The sequence below is a fragment of the Pseudorasbora parva genome, chromosome 11, assembly GCF_024679245.1.
Source record: "Pseudorasbora parva isolate DD20220531a chromosome 11, ASM2467924v1, whole genome shotgun sequence".
Taxonomy (NCBI): Eukaryota; Metazoa; Chordata; class Actinopteri; order Cypriniformes; family Gobionidae; genus Pseudorasbora; species Pseudorasbora parva.
Genome location: NC_090182.1, coordinates 25,253,864 through 25,277,956, shown reverse-complemented (window position 1 = coordinate 25,277,956; position 24,093 = coordinate 25,253,864). Strand labels below are relative to the sequence as shown.

Genomic DNA, 24,093 nt, shown 5'->3' with positions numbered 1-24,093 from the left:
TGCACCGAAACAACTGATTATTCCATCAGTTAGTAAATTAACCTAAAGTGAATTAAGAGGTAAAACAAGTTCAAAAGCTCAATTAACATCTTTTTTGTTAAAAAATACCTGATCATTAAGGCAAGATGCAGTTAGCAGACCGTAACATATGAGAAAAATCATCTCTATTAAAGGCTTTGATCAGTAGCCTATAATTCAAGCTGCATTTATGTACATTTATACACAATGCACAGAAATCCCCATCTAAATCTTTATCCTGACTGTTTGCTGACTTATGACTTGATTATGACTTGCTATGACTTAACTGATTAATAATTCACCAAATGCGGTAAAAAAAGCAATACAGTTTTTGCATTTAAAATGTATGTATAATTTTTTTTCATTGTTTCAACTACATTTGAAACATTTACGCATAAATACGGATGAATTACGCATGAATTACTATTTGTCCGTTTGAAAGGTGATTTTTTATTAAAATCACAACAAAACAAATATATTTTTTTAAATTAGAGGATTCATTTTAATTAATACATGCTTAAAAAAAAGATTTAGATGTAAAAAAAAACAACAGTTTTTGCACCTAACAATATCTGATCTGTATGGAAGCTTGTTTCCATCACTGAATAAAAAAAAAAAAGAAGATAATTGTGACTTTTTATCTCACAATTCTTCTCACATTTTTTTACTTGCAACAGCGAGTTTACTGCATCTTGTAATTCAATTTTTTTCCCCTTCAGAATGGCTGGATATAAACTCACAATTACGGGTTATCAAGTCAGAATTGTGAGATATAACCCAAACCCCAACTGCAAGTTTATATGAAGTAATTCAAGGAAAAATAATTAAATAATAGTATTCTGAGATAGAAACAAGCTTTAATAGGTCAGTGCCAGATGTCTATAAATGATACAATTTGTTGGCAGTGTAAATAAAGCCATAACATGATAAATTTAGTATAGATACACAGGAGCATTATTACATTTCAACAGCTGCACCACAAGGTTAGTTCAGCAAATCACAAACAATCTAAAAATATCAGCTTTTCAGCATCTACCGATTTTAACAGAGAGCGCAAAATCTTCCATTGTCTTTCACATGTTGAAATCATGCAGCAGATGTCCATATAATCTATCAGCTCATGTAAACCAAGTAAGTAAGGGAGTTGCTCTCTCTCAAAATCAGATATACACCGCACAGCTGGTAACTCAACAGACAGAGAAACACATTTATGAATTCATTTCCGAGCCTCTTTCGCTCTTGCTGTCACTGTAATGGCTAGCAAGTATTGAATTTAATTTGAGTCCTGCCCTAGGTAGCAAGATGGAAGTCAGTCATTAACATCTTGTATCTGATGTCTCTCTCTCCCACTTCATCCACCCTCTCCCCCTGTTCGCTTTGCTATAAGGTGACCCAAAAAAATGACTGTACAATTGCTATGAGGTCGTTTCCCCAAGGAGCTTATCTTATTAGAGAGAGATGGAGTTATTGAGGTTATTTCAACAGCTCCAAATTGCCCTTGCGAGGCCCTTTGCACTGCAATGAATGTAATATCATGTGGGCCATGGTGTATTAGTCAGATGGGTACATTCAAGCACAATAAATGTGATGTTAATGATGGCGGCATACAATTGAAATAACAACTGTTCACCTTATATTGCAGAGAATATAAAAGAAACATGTTAATGTCGACATTCATCTTTTAGAAGTGGCTTGCATAAGAATAACAACTGATTGCCCAATTTCTTTCATGCATGTGACTCCACTCGGTGAGGATAGAGCTTTCGTAATTCGGAATGAAGGAGAGAAACTGAAATTAGCATCCACTAGACCTATAGCTTCAAAGTGTCAGTCGTGAATAATGTCTGCGGTGTCTCAATGGGCTCTGCAGAGCAGCGCTGCTGTTTAATGATAGGACGGCCAACACGCGCTTCCTAAAGAGCTCCTGAAGGGAGCGTGTCATTTTTCCTGTCGTTTCTTATGCAAGTACTTCTGGTGGAGCATGTGAAAAATCCTTCAAGCAACATGAGGTATGGGAGGGATTTTGACCAGCTCCAAACACACATATGTACACCCACACAACAACAGCATGTTCTGTTATAGCAGAGGCTGCTTAGCACTGCGCTTCTACCCTCGCCCTTGGTTCAAATGATCATGTACAACATCATTAAAAAGTCCTTCAAAAGAGAAACCAGAGGAGTTCACTAAAGTCCAAAAACATGCACCTTATTCAAAAACCACCTGAAATACAGGCGCTAAATATGCTTTTCTTTTGCATTTAATTATGTTACTAACATTCTCATGCAGCACAGACATGTTGTTTTGCTTTAAATGCGTCCTATTTGCAAAACTCAGCAATTTTTTTCCTGCAATCATGTCAGCAAAAAATCATCAAATGATGGAAAAAAGCACATATTGACTCAAGCACACTTGGCATTTTAAAGAGCTCATTTAGGTGCCTGGACTGCAGTGATGGAGTAACGCAACACATTTTAAGTAAAGTATAGCAGATTGCATTAGTTTGCTGAGTCCTTCTTAATCTAATACTCAGAACTCGGTTGCAAACATGCAAATATCTATTTACTAATTTTTTGGCTATATTTGTGCTGTGACCTCATTTGCATACTTATTTTAATGAATTCCCCTCAGTTTCTCTTTTTCTCTTTTCATTTTTATTCATCTAGTAGATGATGTAAACTTAGATGTGAAGTTATCCAAGGTGATCATAATCCCTTTAGTTCTCTATCCAGCCTCTACTATAACTGAACCACCATCTGATGTTATTTTCGTAATAGTCAAATACAGTTAGCATGCAGTGGACAGCTGGTTTACCTGAGAGGCGACCCTTTGGGGGTGGCGATGCCGTAGCCTTTGGAGTCCAGATTCCCTCCAACCTTCATAGTGTCACAGGGTTTGCGCTGCTCGATGTACTCGTTCATGGTAGACTCCAGCAGATAGGCATACTTCCCCTTGGACTTCCTCACACGTATAACTCCTTCATCTGTGGTTTTTACAAACACTGAGGGGTCTGCTGATTTCATATAGGACCACATCTTCTCAAAGACCGCAATCTTTGACCTCTAAAAGAGGAAAAAAATTTAAACATATGCATTTGCACACTGTAAAAAGTGGTAACGTGTAATTGTTACTTTATAAAGCTATTTCTTTCAGATCGAACCTTAAAGTGCTCTGTTGCGGTTTTTTTGAGATATTATCTTTTATGCAGTGTTTAATATAGCTGTTTGTTTATGTAGAAGGTCTGCAAACTGTCAAAGATCAAAGTACAATAAATGGAGTTTTAAAAAAGCAGATTATGAACTGCCTGAAAAGAGTTGTCAGTAATTCTACGTAGGTTGATATATATATATATATATATATATATATATATATATATATATATATATATATATATATATATATATATATATATATATATATATATATATATATATATATATATCAACCTACGTAGAATTACTGACAACTCTTTTCAGGCAGTTCAGAATCTATTTCATCGCGATTAATTGCATGATTGTCATGACTTAACTCGCAATTAATCGCAACTTAATCGCACATTTTTATTAGTAGTAAATGTATCTTAAATTATTTTTGTTTCAAGTTGTTAATAATCAACATGGGTATGGACAAATATGCATGCTTTATGCAAAGTGAAACCATACTCAGAGCATGAAGACTTGACATGTATCAAAGGTCACAGATGTTTTTCAAAGACCTTGTTCATGTCTCTTAAACCTAAGCTTAAAAATTCTGAATAAGCAGTGATTTCTCTCATTTTAAGAATATAAATAAAGGGAGTTTTTACACTGACAGTTTAGTTCAGAACAGGGCATAGTTCATATGAATTTTTTTTTTATGTGAAAGCTGTCATGTGGACTCGGGAGCGCTCTTGTTCAAAAAAATAACCTACACATTTGTTTTAGCTGATTCTAAAGTTTTTAGTTAAAAACCCCACATGTACTGTAAGTGGTGATGGTGTTAATGATTTACATCGGACATGAGCAGGAGTGAGCTTGCAGTGCATTCGTGCATCGCGCTCGGACTGCAGAGAATGTAAGCTCAATGTAAAAACACACTTTTCTTTCGACCTGGAATCTAATAAAAGTTCAAAAGAAAATATGGTAGCTTATGTGGGCTATAACTGCACTTGTTTCAGAATAGTAATGTTAATGTTAACCTCTTTTTTCCCTATTTCTATTTGTTGCTGTATCCTATTTATTGCGTCTATGGCTTATCTCAATTTCTTCAACTACGGGCTAGGCCACGGATCAAACAGAAAATGCGCACAAATGCGTTAATTAATGCGTACATTTTGCAACCCAGGCTCATTGGAAATATGTGACTCTGCCTACATTTTTGTTACACCCAAATTATGTACCTCCAGGTACGTTTACCTGCACTTTTTGGGTGAAACGTCCACCAGAGGCGCTAAGTGGTAATATTTTTAAATATAAAATATAAAACCATCATCTCCACATATATATATATATATATATATATATATATATATATATATATATATATATATATATATATATATATATATATATATATATATATATATATATATATATATTAGGGCTATTATCTGCCATCGCTCTCTTTCTGTTCTTGCTCAGCCAATGTCCTACCTTTGTTGTGTCTTTTGAATAATGACGTGCACTGAGCGCTCTCTTCTCACCATCATTAGTAGACATGCCTAATGTTTATTTGGCCTGTGAGACTTTTATAAAGGGTATTTATAAATCATTTTTTAAATAACACTTTACCTATAGGTATATTCAGTTATGGAAATAGATGTTTCATTTCAGACATGCACTTCATGTGGTAGACCAATCCATCAGACTGGGCCATCTGACCATCAGAGCAGAGTAGGCTCTTGGAAATGATGGGTTTAATGAGAATGAGGTGATGTGCAATGTATTTTATGAGAAAATGAAAGTGTTTTTTGACCTTAGATGTAAAACTATCAAACGCACCTCCAAAACAAAATTAGAAACTTTAAAAATAGCATAATAAATAGCATTTTTTGTTGGTGCGATTCAATGATGCTGAATAATATTTAAGATGATGTGAAAAAAACTATATGTAGGTTAACATTTCCCCTCGCTCATTGCTCCTCTCACCCTAAAGAACTCTTTGGTGGAGCCGGCGTCTAGAGTCCCATAAGCAATCTCAGTCTGTTTGGCCAGATCCTCTGCACTCTCGATGGGTGACACCATCCTCTCCACTGTGAGAAAAGCAGCTAGGTTGGCTGTGTATGAAGAGATGATGATTAAAGTGAAGAACCACCACACACCACCCACGATACGGCCAGAGAGAGACCTGTGGAAACATACACGGATATGTGAAAAATGGTTTTAGTTTATAGTGTTTTATTTTTAATTAATTTAGACTCCACTACTTAAAAGTTTGGGGTCAGCACAATTTTTTTTAAATACTATAAGTATTGCATTTATTTTTAAAAAAAATACAGTACAGGCAGTAATATTGTTAAATATTATAAAATAGCCTAACTATTTAAATATATTTTTAAAGGCAATTTATTTATGTGATTGATTATCAATGTTGATAAAACTTGAATGGTAGTGCATATAGACAAAACGGTAACACTTTAGTATGGGGAACACATTCACTATTAACTACGACTTTTACCTCAATAAACTCATAATTTACTGCTTATTAATAGTTAGTAAGGTAGTTTTTTTTGTAGCATTTCAGTTTAGGTAGGTTATTGATTAAGGGATGTAGAATAAGGTCATGCAGAATAAGGCATTAATATGTGCTTTATAAGTTCTAATAAACAGCCAATATCCAAGTAATATGCATGTTAATAAGCAACTAGTTAATAGTTCATAACTGAACCTTAAAATAATGTGTTACCGACAAAACCTTAGAATATTAATATCAGTCTTTATTGTAAGTAAACAAACATAATTATCAGATTATGAGCATTAGCCAGCATTTTAATCAGGAACTGAATATTTAGTATTTTTGCTGCTAAATAATTCAGAAAAACTAATAGAAATCACATGCTCAAATGGAGATCCATTATGAGTTCATCAAGTGTACTCATTCAAAAAAATCTCATTCTGTGGAGCACTGAACATTTTCTAAACCCTAACTGCATTACAAATGCTGGCCCGCATGCAGCTTCTCCATGCACACATTGATGCTTAAAGTGGTCGGTCTAGTCTGTTTGATACACTCAGCCCCACTCAGTTATAAACTCTTAGTGAAATGTGCTGAAACCAGATAAGGACCATCACAATACAACTCACCAGGAGAGCATTAATCTCACTTTTAGAAAGTTGCCTGTATGTTAAATGAATATATGCATATGAATGGTCAGGGATTAATGGTTATGAGAGTACTTTAATCAATAATAATATACTACTACTAATACTACTAATAATAATAAAACCTAAAAAATATCTAAACTTATCTAAGCAGTACACAACAAGCTAGAGTGTGTGAAAAAAAGGTTCTAGGGAAAATAGCTGTTCGATATGTGTGGTGGATCAGAAAAAGCTGCTCTGATGAAAACACATAAACAAAAACAAATGCACGGTTTAATCGTTTAAGCTGCGAGGGAGGCGAAGCCCATCGTGATGAAAGGCTGTCGAGATTGCAACAAACAGAAATATAAAGGCAAGGACCCGTGAACCCTTTCAAAGGGCAGAGATTGTCAAAAGGGTGAATAAATATATATATTTAAAAGAAAGAGCATAACGGATACTTGATTTTATTCTTCAAAGGCTGGACTGAGATATCTCCGGTCACAAATTCCAATTTTACAAGGTTAAAAAAAAAGGAAAAACAATTTCACCCCTGGCTAAATCCGGGCCAGAACACAATGTGACAAGAATATTTTTTAAACATCTTAGTTTCTGCCAGATCTCTAGGGGTCGTCGCTAATCCCATGGCCTGAATGAAGCTCAGACAGGCATATGAGATCAGTTTAATGTCTCTGAGGGAGTTCTTAATGGTCTACCTGCAGGAGAAGAAGGCATAAACTGAGTTCCTGGCAGCCGGGCTGCATAATCTTCTCTCTCTGCTGGAGTAAAGAGCAGGGTTAACTGTCTACATGGTGAATCCACCTTGATAGAAGATGGCTAGGATACACTGAAAATATTAGGATTTCCTTTGAAAAAGTTTTCACTCAGAAATGTCTAATGCATTTAAAAAATAATAACAAAAAACAGTAACACATGAACTCAGTCAGTCAAGCTTCCGTCAGCTGACTCTCAGCTGTGTACCTATAGGAATTTGACGCCTATCACAGCATCCCTATATATGCAGCAGCTTTATCAGCAGCTTTATCATGCCACTCAGGAGCGTATTGACCTCCTCCATCACCTCTGTTCCTCCTCTTGTCCAGTCAGGAATTGGCCTTCTGACATTCCTCTTTAATACATTTTTCTTAAATTATGTTGTACACTAAATTACTGAACAATTATGATATCTGCGTTACCCTAGGGGGGTTATCACTGCTTTCCCTGCTCTTATCTATAAAGGAGATTTTTTGCCCAGAATAGAACCACTAATCCAAACTATACGTGAACTGTCAGTCATCTTTGATGATAGTATTATATACTAAATAGTATTTTTTGTATGTAAAAATCTATTACATTTATAAATGTAGAATATACATATTTTGCACTGTATATAAAATGTTGTGGTGAAAATCTAAATTCACTTCTAATATTTAAAATAATTTTAGTTTATAGGGTTTTATTTTTAATTGAATCCACCATTTAAAAGTTTTGGGTCAGCACAATTTTTATACTTAATTAATTTAAATACTTTAAGTATTGCATTTATTTGTTAAAAAATACAGTAAAAACTGTAATATTGTTAAATATTATAAAATAGCCAAGCTATTTTTAGTATATTTTTTAAATGTAATTTATTCATGTGATTCTGTGATTATCAATGTTGATAAAACTTAAGGGGGGGGGGGGGGGTGAAATGCTGTTTCATGCATACTGATCTTTTTACACTGTTAAAGACTTGGAATCCCATACTAAACATAGACAAAGTTTCAAAAGTTAAGGTGGACGTTTGATGGGAGTATTTCTTTGTCAAAAATACTACTTCCAGTTAGTCATAAGTTTCGGCAAGTTTTTTGCGATCATGCGTCCACTTGACGTTAATGGGGGCGGAATTTCCTTGTATGGGCCTTACGGACAATTCTACCGGAAGCGCGTGAGAGAGAGAGAGGGAGAGAGCGAAAGTAACAGGCTACGCCCATCAAAGTGCTGGCTTGTAGAATGCGCTGCACAGGTGATGTGCACAATTAACAATGACATCAAAAAAGTGCGTTTTTGGTTGCCAGACCAAGACAGTCCTGCACAGATTCCCCAAAAACCCCGCGTTAAGGCAACAGTGGATGGAATTTGCTTTTCCGGATCAGCAACTGAGTTGCGCGAATGTTTATATCTGTTCGCTGCATTTCGGTGCCGACTGTTTCATAAACAAGGCCCAGCTCGACGCCGGATTTTCCGATCGCCTAATGCTGAAGGATGGAGCAGTCCCAACGATAAAGGTCCCAACGTTAGAACCGCAGGCGGTGAGTGAGACTGCTTCAAATGTCTGTGATTTGCCTATGCTCATCAAGTAGCCCAAACATGATCACGTATAGTTAATTGATCAATGGAGCATGCGATGTGTAGTGCGTGTACATTTGTTTAGCTGGCCACTATATGTGTAACTTTATGTTTGTGTATTGTAAAAGCACTCCAAACAACAATACACAAAGAGTGGGGAAATATGTTGAATTAAATAAGCACGCGTCTTCATTCAAATGCGCTCCTATTCCGTGTCTTTCTATGTAAACACTAACTTAGCCTGCCGTGCAAAACCAGTCCGCTTACTAACGTTACAATTGTCTACACAAACCACGCGTAAACACACACACACACGTGCACAACTGCACTTCCCACATGTACACCTTCAAAGACAAAAATACGACGATATAATTCAAGTATTAATATGTAAATAACACAAGTCGCTAAGCATATTATATAGTTAGTGTATAACTTGTACCACATAGAGACGTCCTGCTCTAGTCGTTTTTGCTGCTGCTCCTGTTCAACTGCAGCCTCTGGGTCTGATTCCGGATCATAGATGTATGGCTGTATCTGATTAAAAGCCATATTTTTATTTTGAATAAAGTTTTTTTCCCGCTGTTAGGGATGACACAGCTTTACGACGCACTCAACACAATAACAGCGGCGCGCACACGTCATTATTTAGCTCCGCTCACACGACACGCCCCCACCCGCTCGGCTTTTTTCGGAAAGACTCGGAACAGCGCATCTTTCTTATATAATTATAAAAAAAATAAAGACTTTTCGGAGATATGCAGGATGCAATGCTACTCTATAGGTACTCAAGATTGACATGACACTGACTGAAACTGAGTGTTTCACCCCCCCTTTAACGGTTATGAATCAGCGTATTGATTCACGATTCGGATCGCCTGTCAAACTGCCAAACTGCTGAAATCACGTGACATTGGCGATCCGAATCATGAATCAATCCACTGATTCATGACCGTTTGAATCTTTATTTGAGGATTGAAAACAAACCAGGAATAGATAATGACAATGCTGAATAAAGTCGTAGTTTTTGTGATTTTTTTGGACCAAAATATATTTTCGATGCTTGAAGAGATTCTAATCAACCAACTGACATATGGACTACTTTGATGATGTTTTTATTCCCTTTCTGGACATGGACAGTATAGTGTGTATACACTTGCATATGCTCTCAGACTAAATATAAAATATCTTAAACTGTTTTCCGAAGATGAGCGGAGACTTACGGGTGAGGAACGACATTAGAGTCAGTCATTAATGACATAAATTTCATTATTTGGGTGCACTAACCCTTTAAGTACACAGTTTTGTACATTTGCATTTCTGTCCGATTTTCAAACACTTCTGCACTTCAAATCAAAGTTTGTTGTCTTGTGACTAACCTTGTACCTGATTGGCTTGGTTTATGGCTATTTTAAAATCCCTATGGGGAAAAAAAATGATTGCACTTGTTGCACTCTATTGAGATTGATTTAAAAATACGAGACTCTTACTCAACTCTATATTTCATTTCCATGTGCTCTCATTGCGTGAAATGTGTTTACAAATCTAGCTGTGTACCGAAAGCCATGTAAGCACCTACTGTAAGATGGGAAATTTATTAGCTGAATGGTTTAGTACACAGCAGTATTATAATGTAATGATGCTGGTTAATCAATATTCAGTGTGACTAGGCTACACCATAAAAATGATTCACAACAGGACTTGCCGAAGTGTGTTGAGTTAATGCTAAACTGGTCTGATGAATATGATGATGTGTTGTGTTGCTGTTTATACAGCGTCATAATTCATATTAGCTAATTACCCTATACTTTACCAGTACACTTTACCATATACACTTTATATTATGACAAATACAGAATGCTATATTTACAACACCAAGTAACGAGAATCAAATGTGGAGGCATACTGAAGAACATTTATTTGAGAAAATAAAGTGGATGATGTGATTTTAATCACAGCTTGATCATTGAAACACTGCAGAATGCTGCACACAGTAAATGTGAACCATCTTACTTTACATGGACAAATGAGGAACTAAAGTAAAATATAAATATTACATAAAAAACGTAAGAATTGAAAAAATTAAAGGAACATAAGAAGTGTCCGCTAACTGACAATAAATGTAAGAACTAACATTATTAAAACTAAAACTGAAATGAAAATAAATCTAAATAGAAATAAATGTATAAAAATTAAATCTAATAAAACTTAAACTAAAATTAAAAAGAAAACAGAACAAAAAAAAGCTATTTCAAAGTAATAATAAATATTATAATAATATTTTAATAATACTAAAATTAACATTGCAACTATACTATTGTATGCTATATACTGTTTAAATAATAATAATTAGTTATTGCTTATTTAAATAGTTAAAATGCATTTCAAATTAAAGAATATTTTTCCTCTTCTTTACCTACATAAGCACATTTATACTGAGTTTAATAGACACACCATTTTTTTTTGTTTTTGTTTTTTTGGCAACAATCATTATTTTTAAAGAGCTTTGTTTTGCTTGGCCGCAGTGTAAAGAAAAAAAAATGTAGCTTGCGGCGTAAAACAACAGATTTAAGCTCAAGCAGAAGCCTTTGCCAACTGTCTGTATCAGCATTCGACTGAATGAACGAAAACACATTCAATAAGTGCTAATCCTTATATAGCCAGCTAGTGCCCACTTAAAGTATGTGCACATAAAGCAAATCATTTAATCACTCAATTAATATTCACGAGCAAAGCTAATAATATGCATTTTTCCTTCCCAGTTTCAGATAATTCCTACACCCCTGAAAAACACCAGCAGGCTGTGAAAAATCCCCAAGTCAAACTGCAAATATACCACAGGGAAAATGTGCACAGGAGGCTCGGGCACCAGAAATCTGACGCTGACAGAGGGAATTGCAGCTCAGTGCTCTGATGTTGTTTGACATCTTTTGCCGGGCACCGTTTGAGGGGTGTGAAGCTGACACACTGATCTCATTCCTGGGCACATGTCAGAATCTCTTCTTGCTTAAATCCACGCTGCCGCTCCTCTTTCTCACAAGGTCAGTATTTACGCTCTGAGATGATTATGCAAATGTAGTTTACAGCAAACGACTGCAATTAAATGAGAGTGATTTGCCTAATGTCTGCAAAATATGCTCACTGCAGAGCACATGTATGCTCCTCAATGCTGTTTTTTAATATGTTGTGCACTTTTCCTTTCATAAATCTCACAGATCTTTATAAAACACACTTGGCTCAGAGTCTCTTATTTAGATGGATGTGTAAGTGTCTTATGAAATCCATTGCTGAGCTAGAACTGCCCTCCCGTGTTATATAAATTATAGCCATAATCTTTTGCTCTGCCCTGTTCAGATAACTCACTACTGAAGGTGGCCCAGATATTTGTGGCTATTGACTCTCTCTGCACCAACAAACACATCTAGAAGCAGCATTATACAATATGCATCTAAAAAAACACAAATAACCCCTCATAAATCATTACAAGCAACGAAACCATACTTTCTTATGCAAATGATCACTTTACAGACACCAATAGGGCACACAGACCAGCTTAAAACACACATGGCTTTCTATAGTGGGGACGTTTCATTTACATAAGCGCTAATTACATTTTCTATAACGAAACCTATCCGTCACATAAACCTTTTTGAATTTGACATATTTATAATGAAGGCTAAGCCCCCCCCCCCCCCCCACACACACAGAAGCGGATGGCGGTACTCAGTCAGCAGCGCTCTCACACTGTGAGCTGTGCCACTCCAGAGGAAACACCCATGTCTTTCAGCGTTGCCATGGCAGCACTCTCTCCTCTCCAAACAGGCGGCTGAGATTGGTTTTGTCACCGAGCAGCTTTCTCTCGACACTCAAATGACTGAACCCCGTCTATGGCCAGCATGCTTCTGTGTAGCTTGGAGAAGCCCACTGTTTGTCCGCTGCATTTTTTTCTTTTTTCATCTGTCTAACATTGAATTGAATATCTTTTATTCTAAACTCTAAACTGTCTCTACCCATCTGACTGAATTTCGCCTGCGGATAAAGTAAAGCAGACGACAAAACTGTACATCTAAAATGTGTAACACCATCCAACAGAGGAACAACATTATTGTAGCTCTGAATTATGTCATTAAATAAATAAATAGCCAATTTTGGGGGTAACCAGCTTAATCTGTGCCATAGCAAGCCGGATCCAGCACCTCTGAAATCCAATCCGGCATTTCGTTTCTGTGATCCGATCCCCCAAATCATACACCATAGAAAGATATTTATGCTGTGTACATTTGTTCAGGGAAATGATAACGATAATGTTATAATCATTTGATATATGCATTTAAAAGTGGAAGAAATGCCCCAGCAAAAGTGGTCCATGCCATGTTTTGGCAATGCTCTATTGGATTTGACTGCTATCCGCATATTCACTAGTGAATAAAAATAAAATAAACAATACTGGGTCTTTATCCAAAATGTTTCACATTTTGTATGCTCTTTTCTGAATATTCGACTAAAGAAAAGGTAAATCATTGTGCGTTTAAATCTACTGCGTTATGCGCATTGAAGGAACATCTTTTTATAATGGATCATGGAGCCCATTTGGTTTTAGTTGTTTGTGTTGTTGGACGGCGTTTTAATAAATGCTGTGAGTCGTCACAGAAGAATTGATGAAATATCTCATATGGGGGCTTAAACCGCTGCTATGCCTATTCACTGCCTCAGCAACCTCCACCTGTAAGCGCCCACGCACAAATTACTATGGCTTGAGCTTTCCGGGCTATGTTGGAAGAATCCTAAAATTCTCAAAATGTGCATTGCAATAATTGGACAGAAACCCGACTGAGATTGTGTATATATAGGCCTTACAGTATAGGTATATGTTCTGTTATCTTTCCCTACCCCACTAACTTGCCGGATCTATCCCTTCCCGTTGTTCCAGGGTTTCGGGACTGGGGGTAACACATTTAGCTGTTTCTTGGTTCGGTTCTGTTCCTTGCCATTTGTATGTTGACCCAGTTTCCCAGTGTGTGCCTGTTAGTCACTAATTAAGTTCATGTTGCTCATTTAGTTTCCCCATTTCCCCCTGTGTATTTATACCCTGAGTTCTGTCTGTTCATTGTTCCGTGCTGTCTTTAGTTAAGTGGTTGTGTGTTTTCTCCTTGCGTCATTCTCCTGTGTATACCCGTTTTTTGGGATTATTATATTAAACACTGTTCGTATCATCTCTGATAATTGTGCAGCTCATTACAGCCACAGTTTAGCGTGAAAATAATAGCATATAGTACGTTATCAGATTACCTTTTTAATATAAAATGTTTTTTTTAAAGTAATGCATATTACTTTTTACTCTAAATGCATATTACTTTACTCTTTTACTCTTACTTTTTACTCTTTGCATACTAATAATTATACTTACAATACATTTTCATTATTATATCTTTAAAGAGTATAATAAAAACACACAGCAAACAACAAAATGTATGTGTGTAATCATGAAAGTAAGTATTAAAATAAACAAGTATACTTTTTTAAAGGGATAGTTCACCCTAAAATGAAAAAGTCATAATTTACTCACCCTCATGTTGTTCAAAATCAGTTTGAATGTCTGGTCTCACTTTATATTAGGTGGCCTTAACTATGTTCTTACATTAAAAAATATGAACAATGTCCTTATTGTGTTTATATTGTATTGTAAAACTCTTCTACTGATATTGAGGTGGATACAGGTGTGCTGGTATGGGTAGGGTTAGGTAAGGGAAGGTTCAGTAATTATAAATGTAACTACATAAATTAGATGTAATTACATGCAGGTCATTTTTAAAATGTTGGCATAAGTACAATGTAAAAACATGTATGTACACAATAAGTGCATTGTATGAAGTGATTAATTTAAATGTTAGTATATAGTAGTTAATGCCACCTAATATAAAGTTGGTCTGTATGTCTTTCTATTGTAGAATACAAAGAATGCCAATGCCAAACAAACAACATTCGGGATGACATGAGGGTGAGATAATAATGGCAGAATTTTCCTTTTTGGGCGAGTTGTCCTTTTAAGAATTTATATAATATTCTATTACATATCGTTTTGTTAATGCTACATGGAAAATATAAAATGTATTAGGTAAAGGAGGATCTTTAATAAAGCCATAAAATCATACATTTTGCCCATGTCTTCATGTTATTTCCGTTATTTCAATAATTGAACAAAGTTAATAGAGCAGGAAGACAGTTGTTTCGGTGGAAATAAATGAGCTGATGTGAGGCAGATCATGAAGTTAACACGCAGAGCGCTGGACAGTGACTCAGGCAGTTTCTCTAAATAACTAATAAGCGATGTAACTCCTCAGAGGAAACGCAGAGAGAACTGCAAAACAAAGTCTAAGTGGGACTGCTCTAGGGACTGCTTCACTGAAGATAATTAAAAAGAAAACTGTTGCTGCTCCTGCTCTAATGTTTGTTCTTTTATCTTCAGGAGGACTGTTAAACAATGCATTAAAAAACAGACCTCATAAAACTTTTATCTTCTCCTAAAAAACGTTTGATAGTATCTTTTAATTTGGTCTGTAAGGGTATTTGACTATGATGTAATAGGTGTAACTAAAACATAAAGAATGACACGCATGTTGGCAAACAAAGAATAGTTGTAAAGGAAACATCAAGGAAACTTAAACTTAAGCGTTTAAACTAAAATGACAAGCTGAATTTAAAACATCAATCTGAATTGCCAAGCATGGCTACAATCTGACGGCAGGCAAAAGTAGCCCAAATCCAGTTTCTTTGTGCTCTTTTTTTTCACTCCGATGTTTATTTTCATAACCGTGTGAACAGGACAAACCACTAGGAATCGGATCTTTTCAATTCTGATTTGGGCCACTTCCAAATGTGTTCAATATTTTGCAATGTGACCTCAGTCTGAACATTCATATCAAAATTCATGCAACTTTTATGCCACTCTAGATTGCAGTTCTGTGCTGATGGGAGTCACTTTCAAATGTTTGCATACTGGTAGTTCTGTGGTCACTGTAAATATGGGAGACAGTTGTGAAGGTGGTCAGTGGAGGCACAGTGAGGTGTTAAGGCCCTTACATACTTAAGGCACAGTTCTTTTTGTTCTTTCAACAAAATTGAGAAAACAGCAAGCATTTTAATAAAGCAAAAGAAAAGCATCTGTTCATAGCAACGTGGATATGTTTGCACAAGCTACGGCATTCCAGTAGTCACGCCAAGTTATTTATATATCACTTTATACAATAGATAGCTTAAAATCAAGCAGCTTTAATGTTTTAACATGAAAAACAGTGTCAGTGTTTTGTTTCTCGTTTGATATAAAGTCACAATTGTGAGTTATAAAGTCATAAATCTGAGAGAAAAGTATTTTTCCACCCTCAGAATTAGACTTTATATCTTGCAGTTCTCACTTTATAACTTGCTATTGCTATCTCGAAATTCAGAGAAAAAATTCAGGTAGTGTAATGAATGGCTGTGTAATTTAATGTCTTGTGTCTTCAAAAATGTGTCTTTAATAAAATGTCAAACTCAGGAGAATAACAACCACGTTGACCACACACACAAAAAAACAGACACATAGCAAACTGAAGAGGGAGTATGTATGCAGGCAGGGGACAATCAGAAACTAAATAAGATACAGCTGATGATAATTAATCACTGGAACAAACAAGAACCTAAACAGAAAAGAACATAACCATGACAGGCTGGGGATTTTGGTGCGCAACAGATGCTGAGTATCATTGACAAATATCTTATCTTCTACTCCATAGCCTTTGCATCATTGCACATAAAAAAAAATAAAAATACTCTCAAAAAAACACTGGTTTACAACGTGAATGCCGCAAAAAAACATATAAATCCAGGACCCGCGTCATGTGCTGGGGATCAGGAAGGCTTGGTCACAGACACCATGGGTATCTCTGTGCCCCCCTCTGGGCCGAGGGGGACAGACTTCATTATAGCGTGCAATTTTCTCACTTAAACCAATGCCGCCTGCTGCAAAAATACACAAAAACTGAAAATCATGAAAAGAGCAATATTTTATCCTCTAAAAAGTTAACCACTGTAGCAGGTGTGATGTGGGCCACTAAAGTGTAGCTGTGTGTGTGTTGGTGTAATGACACTAGATGACTTTTGATATGCTACTGTGGGCAGAGCACTGGGAGATATGGGATCCTCGTCCTGTGAGAGCCATCATCAGTGTAAGAGGGTCCATCAACCACTCAACTTTAGGTTCTGCTGAGTACAGACCACCTGAACCCACCCACTGCGTGATTCTAGAACACAAGAAACAACACGAAATAAAGACTAAAGGATCAGGAGTGAAGGAGGCACAGCAGACGTCAGAGGAGTAAACCAGAGGAGTAATGAATAGCATCTCAATAGATTTTGAAGGCTAAAAAAGTGCACCCATCCATCATAAAAATATTCCATACGACTTCAGGGGATTAATAAAGACATTCTGAAGCAAAGTGATGGGTTTTTGTAAGAAAAACATTTACATTTAAACCTTTACAAACTAAAATAAATGGCTTCCGTCAGCGTGCCTAGGCAAGTCGACGTACGCCAAAAGAGTAACTCCTGACGCGATGTATGTAGGATGTAGGATGTAGGAGTAGTAGCCTGACAATGCAGAATCACATGAGATGTTTGGTCTGGAAACTCACCATTGACAGGGCTCAATCCGAGGGGCGGGATAAACGGTTGTCCTTCAATGTCCCTCTGAATGCGATAGGATAGCGCTACAACCAACCAGAGCAACGAAGGTGAAACGGAGCTTGTTGACAGATTAAACATTCGCCATATCCGGTCAGCAAAACTCCGAACACATCTTCCCTTCTTAAGAATGACTTTATTGCCGTTCTTTGTTCTTTTCTCAGAGAAAAGCTTAACTCCAAGTCTTCCAGAGTCGCGGTCAAAGCTGATTCGAAAGACCGCCGCCGTTCGCCAGTTTCTGTCTTTACTAGAAGCACGCAAAAGCGACTCGGCCGTCGTCATTATGGCCCCGCCCACCGACTCTATACACGATGTGATTGGCCCGACAAGAGTTCGGCGTTTACAGCTCAGAAGGGTATTGAGATTTGCTAGACGACACTCGCTGGCAGATTAGATTTGCTGCCGCTAGGGTGCATCTAGATTTCTAGGCTATAGGAGTAGCATAAGTTTGATGCCTCTCACGGGTTCAAACAAATAGTGCTGGGCAACAAACTCAAGCTCCTCCACTCTTATATTGAAATCCTCCGACAATTCTCTTTAAACGTTCTCGTTTTAAACTTCTAATTGGTGATCAGTGTTTTGTTTTGCTCTATCCTCTGTGCTTCCGCGTTTATTAATGTGTCATGTATGCGGTCAAAGGTTACTCTTCTTCTCTGTAAAGCGGCTAAGTGAATACACATTTTTATAAACTAAAATAGCTTCCTACGCATTTGTAGGCCATCTGTCAGTAGCTAGTCATTTTAGTTTATACAATTTTAAATATGGATATTTTTTTTACACAAACGTATCGCTACAGAAGGCCTTTATTAATCCCCTGGAGTCGCATGGATTACTTTTATGATGGATGGATGGACTTTTTTGGGCTTCACAATCTCAACCCCATTCAGTGCCATAATAAAGTTTGGAAGAACGAGGACATTTTTTAAAATATAGCTCCGGTTGTATTAGTCTGAAAGAAGAAAGTAATATACACCTTGGATGGCTTGAGGGTAAGTAAATCATGGGGTAATTTTCACTTTTGGATAAACTATTCTTTTAAGGATCATGTGACTGAAGATTGGATTAATAGCTGCTGAAAATTCAGCTTTGCCATTGCAGGAATAAATTAATATAAAGTAGTTCCATTTAACTGTAATAATATTTCACAATATGACTGTTTTTCCTATTTCTGATCAAATAAAGCAGCCTTACTGAACATAATATACTTCTTTTAAAAACATAACAAATCATACAAATCTTACAATACATATAATTTCATTTATAGAGGAGAAGAGTAGCGATATGAGACGGTGAGCGATAAGAGACTGCGGGCCCACCTGTGTTAGGAGATAAACATTATCTTGAGTGGCTTGCATAAATTAGGCCGATGGGGAGGTTTGAGTGACGGCTCTGACATTTGAACAAGGATTTTTTTTCTCCCAAAGAATAAATAGCACACGAAGGGGCAAACCATAGTCTGACTGTAACCATCGAGCGGCCAGACCACTCACTATTCAATCTATCAGCGCTCATTAGACGGGAGGAGTAAGTGTGTAAATTCAGATGCAGATGATCACAGAGGAAAGGGGCTCCGACTACCCATGATTAAAGAAGCATAATGGAAGTCGTTAATGCTGCTGCCGCACTCGCTCTATCGTCCACTTTCTCCTTTCGCCACTAATTAAATGTCATCACACAAACAGAACCGGGAAAATCCAGTCATGCATGTCTGCTCATACAGCAGTGTCTAAGGTGACGTGTTCTAGACGGTGAAACATGTTCAACCGCAATGGAGCATGCCATCCATAACCCGTCCTCTCGTTTATATAACATCAGTGACATGGAGAGAGAAGGTATAATCACTACAACATTGTCGATTCCACTCTGCAGAGTCTGAGTCTCAGCCGAAAAAAAGGACATGGAGAAATGACATAGTCTAATTAAGATCCTCTGATGCCGCTCTGTGCCCCATCACAGGAGAAATCCACAGAAAAGTGAATGCTGCTCTCTCTCACACCGCTGACATTTCAGCAGCACTGCAAAGACAGTACGATCAGTTCATAGGAGCTCACAGAGACATACATTGTGTGTAAGTTCTGACATGCTGGATGACAGACTGTACACTGCAGGATTGTACACAACATCACTTTGAATCAGTGTAGGTTAAGGTCATTTTCCATACCAACTCAGCAAACTACCTGTCAAAAATATAAGTAAATAAAAAAACATAAATAATAATATTGCACTGCATTGTGGGACAAGAGTGTAAATAGTTGAATTGAATAATGCCGATTAGTTTTCCCTTTGGCTGGAATCTTAGAGCTTTCATACTTTTAATCCTTTTTCATACTTAAATTAATCTTTTCATTTATCAAAGATCCTGAAAATAATGTATCAACAACTATTAGGCAACCCTGTTTTCAATAATAATATTTGATTTTAATTCAGTATATAATATATATTACATCAGCATATGAGAATCAAATTGGACTACAGGGACTCATCTCAAGATCACTCATTTAACAGTTCATCTATTGCCAAAAGTATGAAAAAAAAAAAAAAGATAAGCCAAGAATAGAAAATGATTGAACATATTAAAATCAGCAATGTCAGAATCAGAATCTGTAAGGGATAATCTGAGTTTGTTTCTGTTTTGGGTTGGTTAGTCAGGCGTTTTAGTTTTGAGTCCTAGATTTCATTGTTTGATTAATTTGCACACCTGTTATTCATTTCGTTGTTTGGTTTGTTCTGTGTATTGTTAGTTCTTGTTGCGTTACATTTGGTAGTTCTGTTTCTAGTTCCTGAGTTCGTTGTAATTAAAATCTAAAGTGCCTCATTTAGATCTGTTAATTCCTTGCTGACATAATCAAAATGTGTAGTTTGTGTATAAAAAAACATCCATCAAAACCAATACATTTAATGATGTTCACTAACCTGGCAACGTTTTTCAGTTGGATTGGTGTTTATTCTCTTTAGTAAGCGGTGTGAAGCACGCAGTTCCCTGATCATTACGATTCCATTTCAGTGAGTGAAGAACAAATGAATTCTCACCTGTTATGCATTATGCATGTTATAAGTCTCTGACAGACAGAATGTTGAAGTCACTCAGAGTACCATTTTCACCCTCTACTAGGAAATCGTGGTCAAAAATTCTGGTAGTGTGGGTTTTCCACAGAACCTCTGCTTCTTGTAAATGCTATGTTGTGGACATATTTTTTGACAGACATCGATGTTGTGATATTCAAATGATGTGGATTTGAAAATAGATGGACTGTAGGGTAAAATTATTTATTTATTAGCTGGCAAGTATTCAGTGAAGAGACTAATATCTTCTAAAGTTCTAATATCTTGATAAAGTGTGTAAGGGGAGAACTATGTTTCTGGAGATGGTTTTAGCTTAGTTCATTATACTAATTTTACAGAATGTTTATTTTGTAGCTTAAAGACGTGATATGTTACTCAGAGACTGATACGTTTAGAAAGTGGAAAGCAGTGGTTTGGATGCATGAAGTTGATTTTACTGTCTCTTAAAACAAAAGACTTATTTGAACTTATGAAAATGGAGATCCTATTAAAGGGATAGTTCACCCAAAAAATGACATTTCTGTCATCATTTACTCACCTTCAAGTTGTTCCAAACCTGTATGAGTTTCTTTGTTCTGCTGAACACAAAGAAAAAAAAAAGAAGAATGTTTGTAACTAAGCAGAGAGAGAAACCACTGACTACCATAGAAGGGGAAAAATACCATAGTAGTGAATAGTTGCTCTCTCTGCTTTGTTACAAACTTTCTTCAAAATATCTTCTTTTGTGTTCAGCAGAACAAAGAAACTCATGCAGGTTTGGAACAACTTAAGGAGGGAGTACATTTTTGGTGAACTATCCCATAGTAAAAACTATTTAAATATAGTTTAAAACTACTGTTTAATTATTACCCCTTAGCAGATTTTGAGTACCATATGTGTGTGTGCGTGTGTGGACAGTGACACCCAAACAAACTAGCTTGTGCAGGGCAGTCAGTTATAAAATTTTTGGGGAAAATCTGCCTTTGAGAATTCAAAAAAAGAATCAACATAATTGCTCTCATTTTTTCTCTCTCTATCTCGTATACAAATCAACTTAATAATAATAATAATAATAATAATATTAACACCAAAAAGCAAGTACTTATGGTACGTAAAGTGCGTACTGCCATACAGATGCTGCTGAACATAAAACCCATGTTAAAATGTGTGTGAGATGTTACCTATAAAACTAAACTCATGATTTACTCTTCACATCTCTTTTTTTAATAACTCCCTGCCAACATACCTATTTGTAATTATGCTTATAATAGTAATTGTCAGCTCCAAAAAAGGAAAGGTACAATTATTGCTATGTTGATGAAATGACATCCACAGGCAAAACTGAAATTACAAAAAACAAAACAAAACAAAAACCTACAAAAAAAAAAAAAAGACCTCCCTTCCAAATCACAATGAGTTCCCTTGCTCTCTATGGTACACAGACAAATGCTTTTTAAGGAAGAATTGTAATTAAAACCCAAGTTCCAAAGTGACCAAAATGTCCAACCTAGGCCCCAATTTCATGTCATACAAACAGCTCCTCACATAAAAGCGCATATAATTGATCCCAACACAGTTTGGCGTTAAATTTTGCTAGACTAATGTGGCGATATATTTGAAGTCTTTCAATTAGCCTTCTACAACACTGAACTATTTCTATTGATAATTTTCAATACTGAATGAAATGTGTTAATTAACAAATCATTATTTCTTCCACATTGGCCACCAACTGAAATTGTTACAATAACAATGACAGGAGGATGTGATATGGGTGATCCTGCCTCCGATTTTGACCAAAATTAGATATCTTAAGAGGCAAGTTTAGAACAGTCTATGATACATAGAGTACATACATGAATGGATCAAACAGGCTATATATCTTGAATGCAATTTAAATCACTATATGTTGGAACAGAACACAGCCACACATTTTAAACCCTCTTCAACTTTTTAAAAGAGACTCACAGATCAGACAGACGTTTAATTATATCTCAGAGCCAGGAATCTAGGATATCCATCTGGAATGTATAGCTTTAAGCATCAGCGAGACTTCAATGTGTTGCCCACAGGTGCAAATGCTGTCTGGAGCCTGAACTCAGCCGTTGACATTTCTCTCTCTGAGACATGCTGCACTTTCCCCTCCCTATGCCCTTAAAACCCACAGCCATTGACCTCATGTTGCCAGCTTCACCCCCTATTAATTAGGTTTTTAATTGGTGACCTTTGAGAGTCCAGCAACTGTGTAGAGAGAGGCACTTAATTTCTGGCCCTGCGCACCAGCAGCACAGAGTGGAAGGCTCCAACGTAGCACTCACAGCACTTTAATCTGCCTTTCAAAGAGCTGCTGTCTTCCTCTCATTAGACACTGTGGCATTAGGCTTGCTGTGTCCAGTCCAAGTGGATGTGCAACTGATCTTCAGAAATACTGCCATATACAACAACCCAGCTGTGCAAATGAGAAATTACTAATCTGCAAACACAAATCAGTAATCTAAGAGCTACACAGCAGCAGCGCCACTGAGAAATCACTAGACTCCAAACATTTAAAAAATATTCAGCAAGGGAACCTATAAATACGATTGCTGTGAACCGTTGAGTCATTTGAAACTGAAATCGAAACATAAAATGAGACATGATGAAGAAATCATTATAATGAAATGCAACTAACCATATAGTAATGTAGCAGAGCAAAATAAACAGCTTATCAAATAATAAAAGGAAATTGCTTTCCCTTTCATTTTCTGCTGATGTCAAAGGCTGTGTGTGTGTGTGTGTGTGTGTGTGTGTGTGTGGGCATGCTTTTGTGACATATGAGGACACAAATGTGTATGATATGGATTTAGCATAGGTATTACAAGGAGAGGGTTAAATATGAGGACATTGGCCATGTCCCCACTTTTAAAAATGCTTATAAATCATACAGGATGAGGTTTTTTTGAGAAAGTTAAAATGCAGAATGTTTCCTGTGATGGATAGGTTTAGGGGCAGGGGCAGGGGCAGTGTAAGGGGATAGAAAATACGGTTTGCACAGTATACAACAACCATTACGCCTATGGAATGTCCCCATATGTCACAAAAACAAACATGTCTGTGTGTGTGTGTGTGTGTGCAACGTTATGGTATTTTGCCAGAATTCATCTGTCACTTGGTACTTGTAGAAGCCATAATATGCCCTTATACTACAAGGATTATAAACAAAATTAAGCAAAAGAAAAGAAAATACAACCAAATACGACACAACAGGTGTTAACAGTGCATGAACCAAATCAATTATAAGCCAATTAACAAATATCTAGAATACAATTTTATTGATCTATTTTACTGTTTTTCCTCAGGTTCTGGAAAGTTTTTGAGTGACTCAGCTGCTGTAAATTTGAATGACAATACAAATGATGAACCACCTCACACATTAACCCGCTGGGTCTGTGTAACACAAAGTTAAATAATTGCCGAACCTGTTAAAACTTCATAGATTTGTCAACAGTCATTTTGTGTTCTGTTCTGAGAGAAAACTTCCAAAGGAGTTCAATTAAGGTTTGTATTAAATTGTTTTCAATTGTGTAATCAAATGATCACTGTAGAAATGTCTGTATAGTCTTAAATCGTAGTCTTTTTTTTGTTTTTGTTTACGTGTACTTCGCAGCTATCACCTGCTTGGAATGCTAGCCTTTATCAAACTCAGCATATATACTTGATTTACACCCCATAGACA

The 24,093-nt window shown here is 36.4% G+C and overlaps 1 protein-coding gene across 8 annotated transcripts in view; it reads right to left on the bottom strand.

Annotated features, from left to right (window-relative positions):
* Positions 1-24,093, bottom strand: part of gria1a (glutamate receptor, ionotropic, AMPA 1a) — a 92,352-nt gene that overhangs the window by 12,500 nt on the left and 55,759 nt on the right. For all 8 annotated transcript variants that reach the window (XR_010908369.1, XR_010908371.1, XR_010908370.1 and 5 more), the window contains exons 12-13: positions 5,142-5,340; positions 2,830-3,077 (exon numbers count right to left, since the gene is read on the bottom strand). Coding sequence is in view for 5 of the 8 variants with exons in the window: in XM_067457512.1 (XP_067313613.1) it covers positions 2,830-3,077; positions 5,142-5,340 (447 nt within the window). In the remaining 3 variants the exon portion in view is untranslated. The remainder of the gene's footprint in view (positions 1-2,829; positions 3,078-5,141; positions 5,341-24,093) is intronic.